This window comes from Sus scrofa, chromosome 7 (assembly GCF_054392235.1).
Source record: "Sus scrofa isolate SSC_HxYL_T2T_F1_AM1 chromosome 7, Sscrofa_HxYL_maternal_Yorkshire_Landrace_v2.0, whole genome shotgun sequence".
Classification (NCBI taxonomy): domain Eukaryota; kingdom Metazoa; phylum Chordata; class Mammalia; order Artiodactyla; family Suidae; genus Sus; species Sus scrofa.
The window spans coordinates 121,632,283-121,653,249 of record NC_139389.1 but is presented as its reverse complement, the minus strand read 5'-3'; the positions used below and the strand labels follow the sequence as shown (position 1 = coordinate 121,653,249).

General features: G+C 38.1%; 1 protein-coding gene across 23 annotated transcripts in view; it reads left to right on the top strand.

Moving 5' to 3' along the window:
• The window catches only part of EML5 (EMAP like 5), a 195,272-nt gene that overhangs the window by 142,245 nt on the left and 32,060 nt on the right, over nt 1-20,967 (top strand). For 7 of the 23 annotated variants that reach the window (XR_014811246.1, XM_084969966.1, XM_084969971.1 and 4 more), the window contains 5 exons: nt 792-918; nt 4,624-4,638; nt 9,225-9,303; nt 11,471-11,600; nt 14,764-14,862. Coding sequence is in view for 10 of the 23 variants with exons in the window: in XM_084969966.1 (XP_084826092.1) it covers nt 792-918; nt 4,624-4,638; nt 9,225-9,303; nt 11,471-11,600; nt 14,764-14,862 (450 nt within the window). In the remaining 13 variants the exon portion in view is untranslated. Of the gene's footprint in view, nt 1-791; nt 930-4,623; nt 4,639-6,827; nt 6,911-9,224; nt 9,304-11,470; nt 11,601-14,763; nt 14,863-20,967 lie in introns of those variants that run through there. The other 16 variants (XR_014811248.1, XR_014811257.1, XM_084969970.1 and 13 more) reach the window with 7 other exon arrangements.

The window sequence follows — 20,967 nt, the reverse complement described above, 5'->3', positions numbered from 1 at the left end:
TAGCCGCTGGTCTTTGCCACAGCCACAGCAATGCAGCATCTGAGCCATGTCCACGACCAGCATGACAGCTCACGGCAACGCCGGATCCTTAACCCACTCAGCAAGGCCAGGGATTGAACCTTCAACCTCATGGTTCCTAGTTGAATTCGTTAGCCACTGAGTCACAACGGGAACTCCATGATAGTCATACTTTAGATAAGTACTGTTAAAATAAATTTATAGTATTGAGCCTCATATTTTAAAATAATTTGAGGAAGTTCTCTTGTGGCTCAGTGGGTTAAAGATCTAGCACTGTCACTGCAGCAGCTTGGGTCATTGTTGTGCATGGGTTCAGTCCCCAGCCCAGGAACTTCCATGTGCCAAAAATAGCTCCCCAAAATAAGTAAAATCATTTTGATTTTTTCCTAATATACCATCCTTATTATAAAAAAATTAGAAAGTACCTTTGTAGTAGAAAATAAATACAGCATCCATAATTTGACCACTCAGAGATAACACCTCTGTTAACATTTGGGGTATATCCATAGGGGTAGGTGCATTTATATACATTTTTTAAAACAAAAATGGCATCCTATTGAGTTTATTTTTTTGTAGCTTGCTTTTATCACCCAGCAATACTTTGAGAACATTATCATTAAATATTCTACATCATTTTTAATGGCCATATGTTATTTCCTAATTTTACTATAACACTATTTCCTGTTGTTGAACACCCTTGTAACTAATTTTTAAGATCATAATTGAGCTCCTCAGTTATAACATAAAGAATAATTCTTATATTTTGATGTTAGGCTATGACAGTGATGTTACAAGAGAGAATGAAACCAGTTACACCATCAGAGCCTTAGCAACAAATATTCGCCCGATGTTTGGAGTCAAGCCTCATTTGCAACAAAAAGAACCTTCAGTTGATGAGAGGTAACAATCTAGTTTAAAACTAGATGAAGGAAAAAATACTGGTATAAAAAATTGAACTGATTGTTTAACTGAATGATTTTTTGCAAAAATTAAGAAACAGTGATATTCGTGCATTTTTACAGTTTCCAGCACTTTTTAGAAAGTGTGTTTGTTCTTAAGTGATTTTTGGTGATGACACTGTCTTTTGAAAGTAGTTTAGGGAGTGATGCTAAATATGAAGTCTATATGATGGAAGGAATCTTATTTTCTAACCTTTATAAATATATGTGATGGGGTTTCAAGAAGCAAAAAAATAATTTGAATCCAATTGAACGTAGTATGTTTTAGGAAGCACATGAGCAGAGTGACGAATAACTTTTGAAAAGGCCTCTCTATCCATATGCCTTTGATCAAGAATAGGAAGTCATTATTTTAAAATTTTTTCCCAAAAGGCAAGTTATCATATAGCTTGTCTCTAATGGGAATTACTGGTCTTTGTCCAGAATCAGCAAATCAAAAATAATGAAAAATAATGTGCCTTTTTTTTTTTTTTTTTTTTGGTCTTTTTCTAGGGCCACACCCACGGTATATGGAGGTTCCCAGGCTAGGGGTCCAATCAGAGCTACAGCTGCCAGCTTACGCCAGAGCCACAGCAACGCAGGATCTGAGCCACATCCGCAACCTACACCACAGCTCACAGCAGCGCTGGATTCATAACCCACTGAGTGAGGCCAGGGGTCAAACACACAACCTCATGGTTCCTAGTTGGATTTGTCAACTGCTGAGCCACGATGGGCACTCTGAGAGATAACTTTTTAATTAAGTCTCTGAGATAGATGACAGATCAAGAGAGAAGATAGAAGATAGAAAACAATAAAAACAATAAAAAGGCATATGGATCGATGAATAACATGGGTTTCAGAAATGAAGATGTTTTTAATAAATGATAGGGAGTTCCCATTGTGGCTCAGCAGTAACGAGCCCGACTAATATCCATGAGGACATAGGTTCAATACCTGGCCTCGCTAAGTGGGTTAAGGATCCGGTGTTGCCGTGAGCTCTGGGGTAGGTCACAGACGCGGCTTGGACCCCACATTGCTGTGGCTGTGGTGTAGGTCGGCAGCTACAGCTCTGATTCAACCCCTAGTCTGGAACTTCCATGTGCTTCAGGTATGGCCCTAAAAAAAACAACAGCAGCGAAAGAAAGAAATGATAAAGGAAGAATTATCCAGAAACTACAGTGTTAAAAATGAAAGGGAATTCATTCACAGTGAACAGAATTTGTGGAAAGAAAATTCAAGTGAATGTATCGTTAGTGAGGATAGTTCTAAAGACCATTGGAGCTCAGCTAGATAAGAGATGATATTATAAGCAAGCACTGGCAGAGGGATTTGGGTTTGCAGCTCTGGATTTAATATTCAGAGAAAGGATGAAGTTGAAGGGTGACATTCATGTTACTGATAGAAAAGGGGAGAAATAGAGAATTGTACTGACTAGCCCTGAAGTCATGAGATTCTCTTCCAGCTGCCCCATTTGTGGACAGCATACCTCAGATAATAGAAATGGGGGGGACAGGTCACCTTACAGAAAGGAGGTAGACAGTGATTATTCATTTTGTCATCACTTATAAAGAAGCACAGTATTAAATTAGAGATACATTTTTTAAAAGCTGAGCATGCTGTAATCTAAATACTTGTACAGTATTCAAGGTTGAAGTGACTTGGTAGAATGCAGTATCATACAAGGCAAAAAGTGTGGGTTTTGGAATCAAATAAATGGGTTAAAATATTCATTTTTATCATTTGCTAGTTGTGTGGCCTTGAGAAACTATTTTCTCTAAGCCTCAGTTTCCTCAGAGGTAAAATGGGCATTTTAATCCCCGATTTATGAAGTATTTCACGAAATGAAATAATGTGTATAAAGAATTTAAGGAAGTTCCCTGGTGGCCTAGCGGTTAAGGATCCAGCATTGTCACTGCCATGGCTCAGGTCCAGGAATTTCCTCATGACACAGGCACAGCCAAAAAAAAAAAAAAAAAAAAAAAATGTAGGGAGTTCCCGTGGTGGCGCAGTGGTTAACGAATCCGACTAGGAATCATGAGGTTGCAGGTTCGGTCCCTGCCCTTGCTCAGTGGGTTAACGATCCGGCGTTGCCGTGAGCTGTGGTGTAGGTTGCAGATGCGGCTCAGATCCAGCGTTGCTGTGGCTCTGGCGTAGGCCGGCAGCTACAGCTCCGATTGGACCCCTAGCCTGGGAACCTCTATATGCCGCGGGAGCGGCCCAAGAAATAGCAAAAAGACCAAAAAAAAAAAAAAAAAAAAAATGTAGGTGGTAAGTTTTCAACCCCTTCCTTGGAATAAAATACAAAGTAACCTAAAGAAGATACCTAGTTAATTTGACACACTTCCTAAAATTAAATATCCACAAAACAATGAACACTACCTATATATTTATTAATTAGAGGAGTACATATCCCTATGTAAATATGGATGTTCATAATTAGAATATTTGCAGTATAGAACTTAATATTACCTAAAAGAAATTATATCTCTCAGGTAATGAAAAATGTACTCTATGGAAGAAAGAACTCGACATTTCCATTCGTCTTTTTTAGTTATTTTACTGATGTTTTAAAAGAAAAATATTACTTATCAGATAAATTCGGTATGTCAGAAAATGTGACCTAATTTTAATCTGTAGGTCGTCTCTCATGGTAAAACACTTAAATTTCTTCTTTTCTTTCTTTTTTTTTTTTTTTTTTTGCTTTTTTTTGCTTTTTAGGGTTCCACCCTCAGCATATGGAAGTTCCCAGGCTAGGGGTCATATCAGAGCTACAGCTGCCAGCCACAGCCACAGCCACAGCAACGCCAGATCCTTAATCCACTGAGTGAGGCCAGGGAGCCAACCCGCATTCTCATGGATCCTAGTCAGGTTCGTTAACTGCTGAGCCACGAAGGGAACTCCCCTTCCTTCATTGTTGAAGTGACCCAAATTCTGACAAATGGAAACATTCTACTGCTCAAAGAAATTGTTGATACTGTCGTAATTGTAATCACTGCTGTTAGCTTGCATTTTTTACAGCAAATTTTTCAAAATTATTTTTTAATTACTTTTCAATTTGTTCTCAAATTATTTTACAACTCACCTCTACTAAATTCTTCTGGAAATGCCAGGGCAGAGGAAGTCATTTTTGTGATTCATAGTTAAACGTCTTAACTTTCATAAAATGAAAGAATCAAAGGAGGTAAAAGTGAAGAGAAACTTCCTTTCACTGACTTTGAATTTTTCTGAGGAGATAAAATGGTCTGGGTACATGAATTGTTTTCATGTGTTAAATAAAATAGATTACCATCATTACAAAACAAAACGCTTTTTAAACAGTTAAATGCTTGTCAAATACCCACTCTAAAGGAAAATATTTCTGATGACAATTTGATGGCTTTATTTAGTTGATACTTTTGTGGAGTCTTTATTCCTAAATGACTTTAATAATGCTATGTTTTTCTTTTTTAACAAATCCTATGTGTGTAAAGTAGTTATTTGTCAATCAGATTTGCAGTATTTTTTAGTAGAAATATTCGAAACAGTGTGACATAAATTTAGGCATTTTTGTATTTCCTTGGAATTCTGTTGATAAATTACCTTTATTCTGTTTACTAAACTGCAACATTTTATTCATCATCAATTTTCATGTATGTCTCCTTTTTTCCTCTTGCTCCTTTTGAAGGCAAGGGGTAGTAAGGTAAGTATTTTATTAAAGAAAATATTTTACTCAGGAATTTACTCTTCTGTTTTGTCTTTATAGTATTTTAAGGTATTGATTGTTTTTTCTCTGTAAAACATTGAACTGCATTTGTTGAGAAAGAATCAAAAAAGGAAATAGGACAAATCCTGTAAAAGAGTTGCATTTATAGATATAGTATGTGGGTGTTGTTACATGGGTCTTCAGTATAATCAAGGCTTTTATAAATTGCTTTTCACAAACTCCTATGCTCTAGTTTCAGTTTTTCCTTAAATTTTAAAGACTCATAAAAACAGTTAATCGCAAATATTCACCAGTGAATACTTCTTCAGTTTATAACAAACCTATCAGCTTCACTTAATGTATGTTTAATATTTTATTAATTTTAAAGCATTAACATAGGGATAATACGGTATTTGTAACTTAATAAAATATGTGCAAGAAAGAACTCTTTGGGGTGGTTTTATAGCTACTTTTAGTGAGATAAAAATTTCTTCAGTTTCCGAAAGAGGACAGTATGGAAAAGGCTGGTCTCTTTTAGAAGTGAAAAAGGTACCTTTAGGAAAATGCTGGCAGACAGGATGAAAAAGTAGATTTGATACCAGATTGTGTAGAACCTCAAATATTAGGCACTCCTTCTTTTATCTGGCAGACAGCAGGAATTCATTATCTGGTTTGTTTGTTTGTTTGTTTTGTCTTTTTGCTATTTCTTGGGCTGCTCCTGTGGCATATGGAGGTTCCCAGACTAGGGGTCCAATTGGAGCTATAGCCACCAGCCTATGCCAGAGCCACAGCAACTCAGGATCCGAGCTGTGTCTGTAACCCACACCACAACTCACAGCAACGCCGGATCCTTAACCTACTGAGCAAGGGCAGGGACCGAACCCGCAACCTCATTGTTCCTAGTTGGATTCGTTAACCGCTGCGCCACGATGGGAACTCCTCATTATCTGTTTTAAGCAGGAGGTAATATGTACAAAGATATGAGTCTAGAATGTGATGTGACTTCTAAAGAAGCCCACATAATCTTATACTATTTTAACAGAAATAAAACATTCAGACCCATCATCAGATCTGGAGTAGCTTATTCAGGCCTGATCTTTACATTTTAAAGGGACTTTGACAGTTTTTGCAGTGATCTGGAAGGAAGCATGGGATATAGGAAAATTAGGAGGTCTCCTCACATAAAGAATTTTCATTACTTTGCATATCACTAATTTCAAAAAAAAAAAAAAAACTAAGTGGAGATGTAATTGCTGTTTGGGGTATGAATGACTTTTCTGTAGAAGTAACCTCCCTGTCACAAGCCTCGTTCATGCAGAGTTTGGTAAATGACCGCTTGTCATCAGTGCTATGAAGAGAGATTCTAGACGTGTAAAGAGGATTCCTGGTTTCAGTGGGAGGATGGATGAGGTTAACTTCTGTGATCCCATCCAATTCTGTCATGTCATTATATTATCGAGAAAAAATTTTTTTTCTTTTTCTTTTTTTTTTTTTTTTTTTGCATTTTAGGGCTGCACTCACGACATATGGAGGTTCCCAGGCTAGGGGTCGAATTAGAGCTGTAGCCACCGACCTACACCACAGCGACAGCAACATGGGATCCAAGCCGTGTCTGTGACCCACACCATAGCTCATGGCAATGCCCAGATCCTTAACCCACTGAGTGAAGCCAGGGATCGAACCTACAACCTCATGGTTACTAGTCGGATTCATATCTGCCGCACCACAATGGGAACTCAAGGAGGAATTTTTTTTTTAAGTTACCTCCTTTGCTAGCAAAGTCCTAAATGTTGCATGGTCCTGAGACTTACTCTGCCCACTTGAACTGGCTGACTGGGAATCCCTCTTGAGTCAGAGAAGGGGGAACTTAGGCTCCTTAGACAATTTCCTTAATAGCAGTGCCAATGCTAGTAGCCTTTTAAGTTAATTAACATTAGATGAGCTTAAATATTTCATTTACACAAATTGCACTGTGGAAAAATAAAAATTGGAAGCTTTAAGGTTTACAACATAGAACATGTTGAATTCTCATTTATTTTTCTTTCTCATCTTCTTTCTTCTGATTTCACTGCCATTAATGGAGTAACTTAAACCTTGTCTTATGTACAGCAAAGAGTAAAAATAATAACCATTTACTATATGTAATATTTTATCCACATTAAACTTGTAAAAATATTTTATTACAGGAAATATTTTACTGCTATTTCAAACCTGAATTTGTGTTGTAATCTTTTCCCTTTTTTAATCTGCTGCTGGGAAGAGGTTCCAGGTAATCTTCTGTCTTTGCTATGCTCTATGAGGCCTAACTTTGTATTTTAATTTTCTTTCATACTTACCACTAATGAGCTGTATTACTTGCTGTTCTTTACTTCTGTTCACAGTTTTCTATGTTTTTCTCCTCTGAAATGAATATATCAATTATTGGATTCATATTATAGAAGTAACTGCTTTACTAAAACTTTACCAATTCAACTTGTATAATTTTACAAGTTGTATAATTTTAAGCAGTAATAAATCTTATATAAATTATCCTTTCAAATATTAAAATATGCCTAACTGTTATACAGGATTGTATAGATAAAAATTATCTGTTTATTTAAGCTATCAGACATTAATATGGACTAAAGTTCAACAAAATTGACTTGGAAGAAAAGCCAAAACTGCTATCATTCCTTAAAATGACTTTAGCACAAATATTTTAAAATGTTAAATATTATAAATACAATTATATTCATTACTTATAGACATTCAAAAATTATATGAAAAAGGTTTGAAATTAAAACTTTTTGTGATGGTTTGAAAAGTTCTTTATATGGTGGTTTAAATGCATTTTAACTTTTATGTCACAGTCATGCTTATATACCTCTACACACTGCTTCATATTACATATGAAAATACACGTTTCTGGAATTCCCATTGTGGCACAGCAGAAACAAATCTGACTAGGAACCATGAGGCTGCGGGTTCGATCCCTGGCCTTGCTCATTGGGTTAAGAATCAGGCATTGCCGTGAGCTGTGGTGTAGGTCGCAGACGTGGCCCAGATCTGGTGTTGCTGTGGCTGTGGTGTAGGCCAGTGGCTACAGCTCTGACTCAGCCCCTAGCCTGGGAACCTCCATATGCCATGGGTGCAGCCCTAAAAATAAAAATAAATAAATAAATAAAAATTTTTTAAAAAGAAAGTACGCATTTCTTTTATATTACATGTTTAAGACATAACACTTCACTTTTTATAGATGTATAACTTGAAAATCCTTTTTCACTCTTTAGGGCCACATTCTCAGCATATGGAAGTTCCCAGGCTAGGGGTGCAATTGGAGCTTTAGCTGTCAGCCTATACCACAGCCACATCAGTGCTGGATCTGAGCCTCATCAGCAACCTACACCACAGCTCATGGCAACGCCAGATCCTTAACCCACTGAGAGAGGCCAGGAATTGAACCCGCATCCTCATGGGTCCTAGTTGGGATCATTAATCACTGAGCCGTGAAGGGAACTTTGACTTGAAAATCATTTCGAAAATGCAAATATATTTTTATGACTTTAATTTTATGGATTTATTCATAAATGTTGAAATTTTTTCCACTGGAAAATTAACTTGTATCATTTTCTTATTTAGTTGTTATAAAATTAATATTAAAATTTGGAGGGGGAGAGTTGATTGAGGTTCCATGTTCAGGTAATTAAATATTTGAATAACAGTTATCTGAGTTAAACTAAATTTAAAAAATGATGTGGGTTTTTAAAAGAAAGGGTTTTATGGAAGAGCCTGCACATTTAAATGGTTCAAAATGGGAATTCTGTACATCTAGTGACACATTGTAAGTAGATCCAAACTAGGGTGAAAACAGAAGGAGAGGGCTAGATTTGGGAGCTGCTATGTAGGTAAAGTTGATAAATCTGTAGTTAATAATGAGAATAAGGGAAGCGAAGGCATTGGGGCAATAGTAATAACCTTTAACAGAGTGTTGTATGGTTTACAGTGCTTTGCAACTGTAAAATGTCTTACTTGACTAACTGAAGGTGATGCCATAACTACACTAGGGACTTCAGGCAGGAGAGGAGATAAAGAGCACAGAGGAGCAGGTGATGAGTATAAATTTGAACTGAGACATGGCTTATATTTCCAACAGTACAGAAAATTTATGGAAATATTATCAAAGTTCAATTCAAAAAGAATGTATTGCCTGCCATATGCAAGATACTGTGATATTCTACATTAGCGCCATAACCCACACTTTGTTGGTAGTGCATGCACCCCATCAAGAGGTTTTTGAGTGTGTAAATCTAACATTTGTATATTTTTATATTCAGTCTGTTCTTGTGCTATACTATTAGTTATATTTATGAAGCATACACCAAAGAAATTAAAAGAAAAATGAATAGAAGTTCTGATATTTTCTTTCCACCTTCCTGCTTTAGAAGATATCAAAATATAAAGGGCAGAGTCTAGTGAGAAACACAGAGTGGGTTCATTTTGGTGAATGGCGTGTCAGACATCTCTCTCAGGAGGGCAGGTGAGAGAAGCTCAGTGAAGTCACCCAGTGATGGCGTCCTCTCCTCTTTCCCACTTCTCTGTTTCAGGCCTCCTGTGAGCAGGGCCCCACCGCAGCCAGAGAAACTCCAGACCAACAATGTCGGCAAGAAAAAGAGACCCATAGAGGTAAGGAAAATCCACTCCCCAGTGTTAACTCATACTTTAAAATGTATCCAGGAGTTCCCGTCGTGGCACAGTGGTTAACGAATCCGACTAGGAACCATGAGGTTGCGGGTTCGGTCCCTGCCCTTGCTCAGTGGATTAATGATCCGGCGTTGCCGTGAGCTGTGGTGTAGGTCGCAGACGCGGCTCGGATCCTGCGTTGCTGTGGCTCTGGCGTAGGCCGGGATTCGACCCCTAGCCTGGGAACCTCCATATGCCGCGGGAGCGGCTCAAGAAATGGCAAAAAGACAAAAATAAATAAATAAAAATAAGTTAAAAAAATAAAATAAAAAATAAAATGTATCCAGAGTTTATTTTGTTCCCTTTTTGTAAAACCACCCAAATCTTGTCATTATTTTTTATGAAAGTAGATGTGTTGAATACTCTTTTTTGTTTGGCTGTAAAGATTGATTTGTGTGTGTGTGTTTTTGTTTTGTTTTGTTTTGTTTTTGTCTTTTTATCTTTTTGTCTTTTCTAGGGCCACTCCCTCGGCATATGGAGGTTCCCAAGCTAGGGGTCCAATCAGAGCCGTAGCCACTGGCCTACGCCACAGCCACAGCAATGTGGGATCCAAGAGTCTGTAACCTACACCACAGCTCATGGCAATGCCGGATCCTCCACCCACTGAGCAAGGCCAAAGAATGAACCCGAAACCTCATGGTTCCTAGTTGGAGTCGTTAACCACTGTGCCACAACGGGAACTCCGTAAAGACTGATTCTTAACTGTCAAGTCTGAGTCTTGGATTGATATCCTCTTTCCTTTTTTTACTAGTCTTTCTTTTAGTTTTCCATGACTAATATCTTGAATTGAACTGTATCTTAAGAGAACTTCCAAATGTAAATATCTAAAACGATTGATGGTTTATAGAAGCATAGGCACCTTGGCAATGTCTTATACTTAAAGGTTTGAATTTATAAGTTAAAGATTTAATACTTATACCAAATCAAGAACTTTCACCCCATGTGATATATTCACTGTAGGGTTCAAAGAAGGCTCTGTTTCCAAGCAAAGAAAACTTCCACAATAATTGAATAAAAAAGGAAAGTTCTCCCAGACATTTTGTAATCCTGTTAGCAGCAGCAATAATCGGATTGTACTAAGTAAGGTCAAAACCAATGCATAAAGCTGTGGGAGGGTGACTCCTGAACTTGCTGCCCCACTCAGCCTCACAGGGTCAATGAAAATGGACACTGAATAACAGAATTATCTGTTAGAACTTTAGCATGAGTTTGTAGAATCAGTGTGCTTAGTTTTATGCACCAAAGCTAATGTATTTGGATCTTTAAAAGTACATCACTTGGGGAGTTCCTGTCATGGTGCAGCAGAAATGAATCTGACTAGCAACCATGAGGTTGTGTGTTCAATCTCTAGCCTCAATCAGTGGGTTAAGGATCTGGCAAGTACATCACTTGGGTGTTCCCATCGTGGCACAATGGTTAAGAATCGACTAGGAACCATGAGGTTGCAGGTTCAATCCCTGCCCTTGCTCAGTGGGTTAAGGATCTGGCGTTGCCGTGAGCTGTGGTGTAGGTTGCAGACGCAGCTCGGATCCTGCATTGCTGTGGCTCTGGCGAAGGCCGGCAGCTACAGCTCCGATTCAACCCCTAGCCTGGGAATCTCCATATGCCACAGGAGTGGCCCAAGAAATGGCAAAAAGACAAAAAAAAAAAAAAAAAAGTACGTCACTTGGACATAATTTATCCTGAGTTATATATGCAGATCAGATACTGATTAATACTACAAATCAAAATATTCTTCTTTTGGACATGAGAAGTATCTCAATGTTTAATGCATGAACTCTTAAGAACTGAAATTCTTGGAATTAGATGACCTGTGGATCTCTTTGTTTTTGTTTTTGTTTTTTTTAATTACTCAATGAACTTATCACATGTGTAGTTGTATAATGATCCCCTTTTCGTTTTTATAACTTTATGTAGAAAAGTGTGGAGTGTGTGTTTCAGTTGCCCACAACAGGTTATGTATGTATATCTAGCTTAATTTTGTGTTTGAAGTTTATAAAACATCAAAAATATATCCTCCGTTTTGACTGAAGATACCAGGCCTGTATGCAAAAAATAATGATGAACCTTTAGACATGAGGAATTGTTAACGGTTTTATCATGGTTATAGGACCTTGTGTTGGAGCTTGTTTTTGGCTACCGAGGCAGAGACTGTAGGAATAATGTTCATTATTTAAATGATGGCGATGATATAATTTATCACACTGCATCCGTCGGAATTCTGCACAACGTTGCTACAGGTAGGAAACCCTGACTCTGCATTTGCCACTTTTTTTAATTTAAGTTTTTTTTATTTAGCATCTTAAAATTCTTGTTAAAAATGTAAATAATTGGGAGTTCCTGCTGTGGCACAGTAGGTTAAGAACCTGACTGCAGTGACTCAGGTTGCTACAGAGGTGTGGGTTCAGTCCCTGGCCCAGTGCAGTGGGTTAAAGGACCCAGAGTTGCTGCTTGGATTCATTGCCTGGCATGTAGCATGGGTGTGGCCATTAAATATATATATATATTTATATTTAATTATATAATTTAATCATATAATAATAATATTAAAATGTGAAACTAGAATATAGAAATTTCATACTGGGAGTTCCCGTTGTGGCTCAGTGGTTAACAAATCCAACTAGGAACCGTGATGTTGCGGGTTCGATCCCTGGCCTTGCTCAGGGGGTTAAGGATCCAGCGTTGCCATGAGCTGTGGTGTAGGTCGCAGATGCAGCTCGGATCCTGCGTTGCTGTGGCTCTGGGTGTAGGCTGGCAGCTACAGCTCCAATTGGACCCCTAGCCTGGGAACCTCCATATGCCATGGGAGCCGCCCTAAAAAAGGCAAAAAGACAAAAGTAAAAAAATAAAAATTTCATACTGTAGAACTTTCCCGTAATATTTCAAGGAACGAATTTACAGTCTCTTTTTTTGGCCACACCCATGGTATGCAGAAGCTTTAGGGCCAGGGATTGAACCCATGCCATAACGTGGCCCGAGCCACAACAGTGACAACACTAGATCCTAAACTCGCTGAGCCGCTAGGGAACTCCCAAATTTACAGTCTTTAAGAGAGTATAACACAGCAGAAGAGGACTTCATAAAGCACAGTGTTCATAGATCTCTATTTGAAGTGAAGGATTATTGCATGTTGAAACCTTGTTTTATAGTGAAACCATTTGTAACTTTATTCTATTTCCCTATAATCTAAACATGAAAGTGGATGGCTTGGATGGTTGTCTTTGACAGTTAATGACTGTTGGGTGAGTGATTGCTAGGAGGGTGAGGTGGAATGGCAAGTGTTTTTACAGAGGCCTTGGAAGGCCAAGGAAGTTAACTTAGCTAAGAAAGCTGCTTGCCTGTGGCTCAACTAATGATACCTTATTAGATTCAAGAAGATGAGAAAATATTTATTTATTTTATTTATTTTATTTTGATTTTTTTGATTTTTACGGCTGCACCCACTGCATATGGAAGTTCCCAGGCTAGGGGTTGAATTGGAGCAACAGCTGCTGGCCTACACCACAGCCACAGCAATGCCAGATCTGAGCTGTGTCTTCAACCTATGCCACAGCTCACAGCAACACCAGATCCTTAACCCACTGAGAGAGGCCAGGGATCAAACCCGCAACCTCATGGTTGCTAATCGATTCATTTCTGCTGCGCCACGACTTGAACTCAGAAATATTTCTTGATGTTTATGTAACTGATTGGATTGTTGAAAAGCAAATGAAGTTCTCTAAGCATCATTTCATGACCAATGATGTAATGATAATTCTACTGTAAATACTGAGTATTCATTTTGAATTTTATTTTACACTTAGTTATAAATTTCATAAAGTCTGAAAGGTAGAAGTAAAAATAAACATTATCTAGTCCAACCATTTCTGGCTTTTTTCTCTGGTAGCCTCACTCTGATTATGTGGAGTGGATTATGTGAGTCATAATCTCCTCCTCCTTGTCAATATTAATCATAAATATTATATTTCTGTTTTATTTTCCTAATAAAAAAGATTCACCAAGATTACACAAATCAGTGGCAGCTTTCCATTTAATAATTTGAGTCATTAAAAAAAAAATACCTCTTAGAAAATCCTCTTCAGTTTAGGCTTCATATAACCTTCAAAGATTGATTTCTGTTGAAAAGAATAAGACAAGCTACATAGGGATAAATGTGCAAATACACTTTCATGTTTATGCTTGTAATTTCCTTCATTTTAAAATTTCCGACTTTTAATTAATCACTTTTCTAATGAGGGGTTGTAGAGCAGGAGGGCAGAGAGAAGACTAGGCACCTGCTCCAGTCCTGATTATTTGGCCTCTCACCATTTGGGGAATACATTGCTAAGAAGTCCTGATCTATTAGCTAATATACTAATTAAGCCAACAGCACACATAATTGCTTGTTTGTGCTTTCTCTTTTGGAGGGGGAGATGTACCCACTGCGTATGAAAGTTCCTGGGGCCAGGGATTGAATCCCAGCCACTGCAGTGACAACACTGGGTATTTAACCCACTGCAGCCCAAGGTTACTCCCTGGTTGGTTGGTTGGTCTTTTAACTGAACTCTCAGCCCTGGAAAATGCAAAGCATGTTTCATTTTGAAGAGAAGTTTTAAAGTAATGTTAGATATGTTAAATGTCATTTTTAAATTTTTTTTGTTTGGTTTTGTTTTGCTTCTCGGAGGACTAGTGTTGATGGACCTCTGTGTAGCCAGTCTGCCGTCCTGACCTCATTTCCCTCCTCTCCATTTTGCTCGCACAAGCCTCCCTTTATTACCTCTTGCATGGTCTTAGTCTGCTGAGGTCTCTTCACGGTCACTGCTTACTACTAGATGAGTCCCATTACTTCTTTGATCAGAATTCTTCACTACCTCCCCCACTGACTACAGAATAAATATGAAATGATAGACTGGTTTTTAAAAATCCTCTCTAAATCCAGTTTCAATTTGCCTTCCCAACTGTATTTCTCACTTTTCTTCTTTGTTACCCTATACTTCAGCCAAATAAGCCACTTATATGCATACCCAGTACTTTCCTGCCTTTGTACCTTTGCTTGAAGTATTCCTCTCCCTGTAACCGCCTTCTCCACCCACCTTCACATTTGCAGATTAAGTTGTATCAATCCAGGAGTGCCGTCTGCTCATGAGAAGAATCTTTTGGGCTTTGAATTCCCACGGCATTTTAATCTTTGACTCTCTTGTGGCACTTGATGTCTTCAGTCTTGTATTATGTGGTTTATACCTTTCAGGGTTCTATTACTTTAAAGATTTCTTGGTCATGTGTCCATCCTTGGAGGAAATGTATATATTAAGTGCTCAAAAAATGCATGTTAAATAAGCAAGTAATTTAAACAGTTGATTACTCTGAATAAATGCGTTTGTTTATTTTAAAGTTCTCTAATTTTCAAATTCTTTTTTTTTATAGGGACTCAGAGTTTTTATCAGGAACATAATGATGATATTCTGTGCCTCACTGTAAATCAGCACCCCAAATTTATCAACATAGTGGCAACTGGCCAAGTAGGTATGTTTCTATATTTTAAACAGAAACAATTTTAAGTAATTGTCTTGTTCAAATTAATTCAGTGTACTGGGGAAAAAACTAAAACATATTTGCGTATGTTCAAATGCATTTGTAGGCATTCCCGTCATGGCTCAGTGGTAACAAACCCGCCTAGTATGCATGAGACCGTGGGTTTGATCCCTGGCCTTGCTCAGTGGGTTAAGGATCTGGTGTTGCTGTGGGCAGTGGTGTAGGTCACAGATGTGGCTCAGATCCCATGCTTGCTCTGGCAGGGGTGGAGACCAACAGCTATGGCTCCAACTGGATCCCTAGCCTGGGAAATTCCATATGCTGTGGGTGTGGCGCAAAAAAAAAAAAAAAGACAAAATGCATTTATATATAAAGCATACACCCAGTTTAACCATATTATTTCCTCTCAGGTACCTTTCTCTCACTTTGGTTACCTGAGTTGGTAAAGCCACTTTATGGTGGTTGAAATAGTTGGATGTAGTCCTTTAACAGAAGTTTCTTTTTTTTATTTTTTTTTTAGCAGAAGTTTCTAATCAGCAAATGTTTTAATTTTTTTTCATTTTTTTAAGTTTTATTAAAGTATAGCTTATTTACAATGTTGTCATAGTTTCTGCTGTACAACGAAATGATTCAGTTATACATTTACACACGTCCGTTTGTTTTCAGATTCTTTTCCCATATAGATTATCACAGAATATTGGGTAGAGGTCCCTGTGCTATACAGCAGATCCCTATTGGCTAGTCGTTCCATATACCATAGTGTGCATATGCCAATCCCAAACCCCTCGTCCATCCCTCCCCACCAACAAAGTTTTATAAACATATAAAACAGGAAGGAAGAATTTGAAGAGGAAATGGTAAATAAGACGAGCCAAGAAGTAACTAGACTGAGAGGGGCAGAACATCTGCCTCAACAGGGGTTAAGCTAGAAAGAGAAGCCAAGTCTGTTCCGTGTTAGTAAAGCCCTTATTACCTTTTCCTTGGCACTCATTTGCCAACTATTTTAAAAGCCCCTATCTTGCTGTCTTCTTTTAAGTCTGTAGAATATTTAAAGGCCATAACTCAACAAGCAAAATGGTGAGAGGATGGCAGGTCTCTTTAGGATGTATCTACCAGTCAGCAATCGCTGTGACCTCCACGCAATAGACTTGGTCAGTCAGATCTTCACAACATGATATAGTTTGTAAAAATGATTGAAATCCTTGGGTTTGTTGGATCTCAGTGGTAAGCGAGCTTGATTGCTAAATTGATCTCAATTGCTAAGCCAGCTTTATTTTTCTTCTTGAATAAGGTAATTTATGCTTTTAACAGCTCCATTTCTCAAAAAGTACTAAACTGATCATTAAGAAGCTTAGTTGATTAGTTCTACATTTATGCCACAAATACCCTTGTAATCTTCCTTTCTGTAAGTTTTCTACTTTTATTTATTTACTTATTTATTTATTGTCTTTTTGCCTTTTCTAGGGCTACTCCTGCGGCACATGGATGTTCCCAGGCCAGGAGTCTAATCGGAGCTGTAGCCGCCAGCCTACACCAGAGTCGCAGCAACGCAGGATCCGAGCCTTGTCTGCTACTCACACCACAGCTCAAGGCAACTGAGTGAGGCCAGAGATCGAACCCACAACCTTGTGGTTCCTAGTAGGCTTCATTAACCACTGAGCCACGATGGGAACTCCAAGTTTTCTACTTTTAAAAGAAAGTAGAAGTTCCTGTCATGGCTCAGTAGCAACGAATCTGACTAGCATCCATGAAGACGTAGGTTCACTCCTTGGCCTCATTCACTGGGTTAAGGATCTGGCGTTGCTCTGAGCCGTGGAGTAGTCTGCAAATGCAACTCGGATCTGGCGTTGCTGTGGCTGTGGTATAGGCCGCAGATACAGCTCCAGTTTGACCCCTAGCCTGGTAACCTCCATATGCCAAGGGTACAGTCCTAAAAAAACAAAAAATTAAAAAATAAAAATAAGAAAATGAAAAGAAAGACCAATACTTCACCTGTTACATACAAAATATTCTAATCTTTGAATCTATTATTTATTTTTATTGAAGTATACTTGATTTACAGAGTTGTGTTAGTTTTCAGTGTACAGCGGAGTGATTCAGTTATATATGTATTCTTTTTCATATTCTTTCCTATTATGGTTTATCACAGGGTATTGAATATAGTTCCCTGTGCTATACAAAAGGATTTTATCTGCTTTATGTATAGTAATTTGTATCTGCTAATTGCAAAATCCTAATTTATCCCTCCTTGCCCCTTTCTTCTTTGGTAACCATTAAATTTGTTTTTATGTCTGTGAATCAATTGCTATTTTATAAATGAGCTTATTTATATCATTTTTTAGATTCCACATGTAAGTGATATCATACGGTATTTGTTTTTCTCTTTCTGACTTCACCTCATGTGATAATCTCTAGGTCCATCCATATTACTGCAAATGGCATTATTTCATTCATTTTCTTTGGCCTCACCAGTGACCTGCAGAAATTTTGGGGGCCAGGAGTCAAACCTGTGCCACAGCAACAACCTAAGCCACAACAGTGACAGTGCTGGATCCTTAACCCACTGAGCCACCAGAGAACTCCAATTTCATTCTTTCTTAAAGCTGAGAAGCTGAGTGGTGTGTGTGTGTGTGTGTGTGTGTGTGTGTGTGTGTGTGTGTGTGTGTATCATATCTTTTTTATCCATTCCTCTGTTGATGAACATTTAGGTTGCTTCCATGTCTTGGCTATTGTAAATAGTGCTCGATGAACATCGGGGTGCATTGTGTCTTTTCAAATTAGTTTTCTCTAGATATATGCCCAGGAATGGGATTGCTGAATCATATGGTAACTCTGTTTTTAGTTTTTTAAGGAACCTCCATACTGTTGTCTGTAGTGGTTGTACCAATTTATATTCCCACCAACAGTGTAGGGGGGTTCCCTTTTCTCCACACCCTCTCCAGCATTTGTTATTTGTAGACTCTCTTAATTATGGCCATTCTCACTGGTGTCAGGTGGTACCTCATTGATAGTTTTGATTTGTATTTCTCTAATAATTAGTGATGTTGATAATCTTTGCATGAGCCTATCAGCCATCTGTAAGCCTTCTTTGGAGAAATGTCTATTTACATATCCTGCCCATTTTTTTATTCCATCGTCTGGGGTTTTTTGTTATTATGTTTGTATATTTTAGAAAATAAGCCATAAGAAAAAAATAGTCCATAAGCCCTTCTTCAAACCTCACTTGCAAATATTTTCTCCCAGTCCATAGGCTGTTTTTTTGTTTTATTTATGGTTTCCTTAGCTCCTTTTTTTTTTTTTTTTTTTGTAAATCCAATCTGTTACTCTATGTCTTTTGATTGGAGCACTTAGTTCATTGATATTTAGGGTTATTATTGATGGATATGTATATATTGCCATTTTTTTTTCTTTTTTTTGGCACTGCCTGCAGCATATGGAAGTTCCTGAGCCAGGGATCAAACCCTTGCCACAGTAGTGACCCAGGCTGCTGCAGTGACAAAGCCAGATCCTTAACTCACTGCACCACCAGGGAATTCCTGTTTATTGCCAGTTCAAACCTTGTTTTCCATTTGATTTTGTATTTCTTCTTTTTGTATTTCCTCTTGTGGTTTGATGATGTCCTTTTGTATTATGTTCGTGTTCTCGTCCTTTTGTATTATGTTCATGTTCTCTTCCTTTTGTTTTTTATTAGTCTTTTGTATGTTTTTGGCTTGTAATTACCCTGTTTTTCAAACTTGTTAACCTATTACTATGTCTACTTGCTTTAAACAGATAGTCATACAGGCTGAAACATTCTCTTTTTTTTGTCTTTTTGCTATTTCTTTGGGCTGCTTCCGCGGCATATGGAGGTTTTCCAGGCTAGGGGTCTAATCGGAGTTGTAGCCGCTGGCCTACGCCAGAGCCACAGCAACACGAGATCCGAGCAGCTCTGTAACCTACACCACAACTCATGGCAACGCCGGATCGTTAACCCACTGAGCAAGGGCAGGGACCGAACCTGAAACCTCATGGTTCCTACGTGGATTCGTTAACCACTGCGCCACGATGGGAACTCCTGAAACATTCTTTAAAAAACATACATACACATTTTTCTTTCTCTGCTCCCCCACATTTTACGATTTTGATGGCCTCGTTTGCATTTTCAGGCTTGTCCTTTTGCTATTTATTGTAATTATAGCTTTCGCAAAATTTTTAAATGTTTTTATTTTATTTATTTTTGTCTTTTTTGCCTTTTCTAGAGCCGCTCCCATAGCATATGAAGATTCCAAGGCTAGGGGTCCAATCGGAGCTACAGCTGCCAGCCTCCACCAGAGCCACAGCATTGCCAGATCCAAGCTGCATCTGTGACCTACACCATAGCTCATGGCAACACCAGATCCTTAACCCACTGAGTGAGGCCAGGGATGGAACCTGCAACCTCATGGTTCCTAGCCAGATTTGATGGGAACTCCTTTTTTTTTTTTTTTTTTTTTTTTAAATAGTTATTTCCCCAGTACATTTTTTTTCCTACTGTACAGCATGGTGACCCAGTTACACATACATGTACACATTCTATTTTTGCACATTATCATGCTCCATCATAAGTGACTAGACATAGTTCCCAGTGTTTTTTAATTTTTTTAATCTGTGTATTGGCTTATTTCAGTGATTTACTTTCCAATTGTGATTTTTCTCTTTCCTATGTATTCTTGCTTATTTTCTGTTTATAGAAGACTATCAATATTTCTTTTAGGATAGGTTTTGTATTGCTATATTCTTTTAGTTTTTGCTTGTCTGAGAAATTCTTTATCTTTCCTTCTATTCTGAATGATAATCTTGCTGGATAGAGTATGCTAGTTTGCAGGTTTTTATCTTCCAGGACTTTGAATATATCTTGCCACTCCCTTCTGACCCACATATCTGTAAAGAAATCAGCTGATAAGCATTATGGGGGTTCTCTTGTCATTAACTCTTTTCCTCTTGCTGCCATTTAGAATCCTCTCTTTAACTCTTGTTTGGGATCCTCTGTGCTTCCTATGTGTGGATATGTTTCCTTCTTTAGGTTTGGGAAGTTTTCAGCCATAATTTCTTCAAACACATTTTCAATTCTCTTCTCCTTCTTTTGGGATCCTATTATGCATGGATTGGGGTGCTTTACATTATCCCATAGGTTTCATACATTGCTTTTTTTTTTTTTTTTTCATTTGTCTTTTTGTCTGGTGTTCTGATTAGGTGACTCCCATTATTCTATCTTTTACATCACTTGTCATTCTTTTGTATTATCCAGTTTGGTTTTTTTTTTTTTTTTTTTTTTTTTTTTTGCTTTTAGCTCAGCTTTTGTCTTGGTAAATGAGTTTTCTAATTTTAATTGGCTCATCTTTAGTTTCTAGTGTTTTGTTTTGTTTTTACAGTAATCTGCATTTCTGTTGATAGCCCTTCTTAATCTTTCAGTATTTTTATTACCTCCTTTTTGAACTTGAGGTTGGTGGCCTGGAGTGGTCTGTTTCATTGTTTATTCTTTTTTTTTTTTTTTTTTTTTTGTCTTTTTAGGGCTACACCCGCAGCATTTGGAGCTTCCCAGGCTAGGGGTTGAATCAGAGCTGTAGCCACTGGCCTGTGCCAAAGCCACAGCAATGCCAGATCTGAGCCTCATATGCGACTTATAGCACCCAATCCTTAACCAACTGACTAAGGGCAGGGATCGAACGTGCGTCCTCATGAATGCTCATCAGATTTGTTTCTGCTGAGCCACAACGGGAACTCCTTATTGTTTATTCTCTCAGGGAAATTCTCCTGATCTTTTAATTGGGAGTGGTTCCTGTGCTTCTTCATTTTACTTACGTTTCTCTGATTCTGTGTGTTTAGGAGGAATAGTTATCTACTGTGGTCCTAAAGGGCTTTTTTTATGTGGGAGTGTCCCTGTATATCTTGCGTGAATCTAATATTTTTGGTGCAAGGGCTGTTTTTAATATGGATGCCTGCCACATCTTCCTTCTATGTTGATTGTTAATCTCCTTGATAGGGGGTGTGATTGTTGTGGTGGTGACTGGAGCCTGTACTAGATGTTAGTCAGGGTCTTCTCTTTGTTCTGTGGTTTTCACAGCCCTGTCAGGGGCG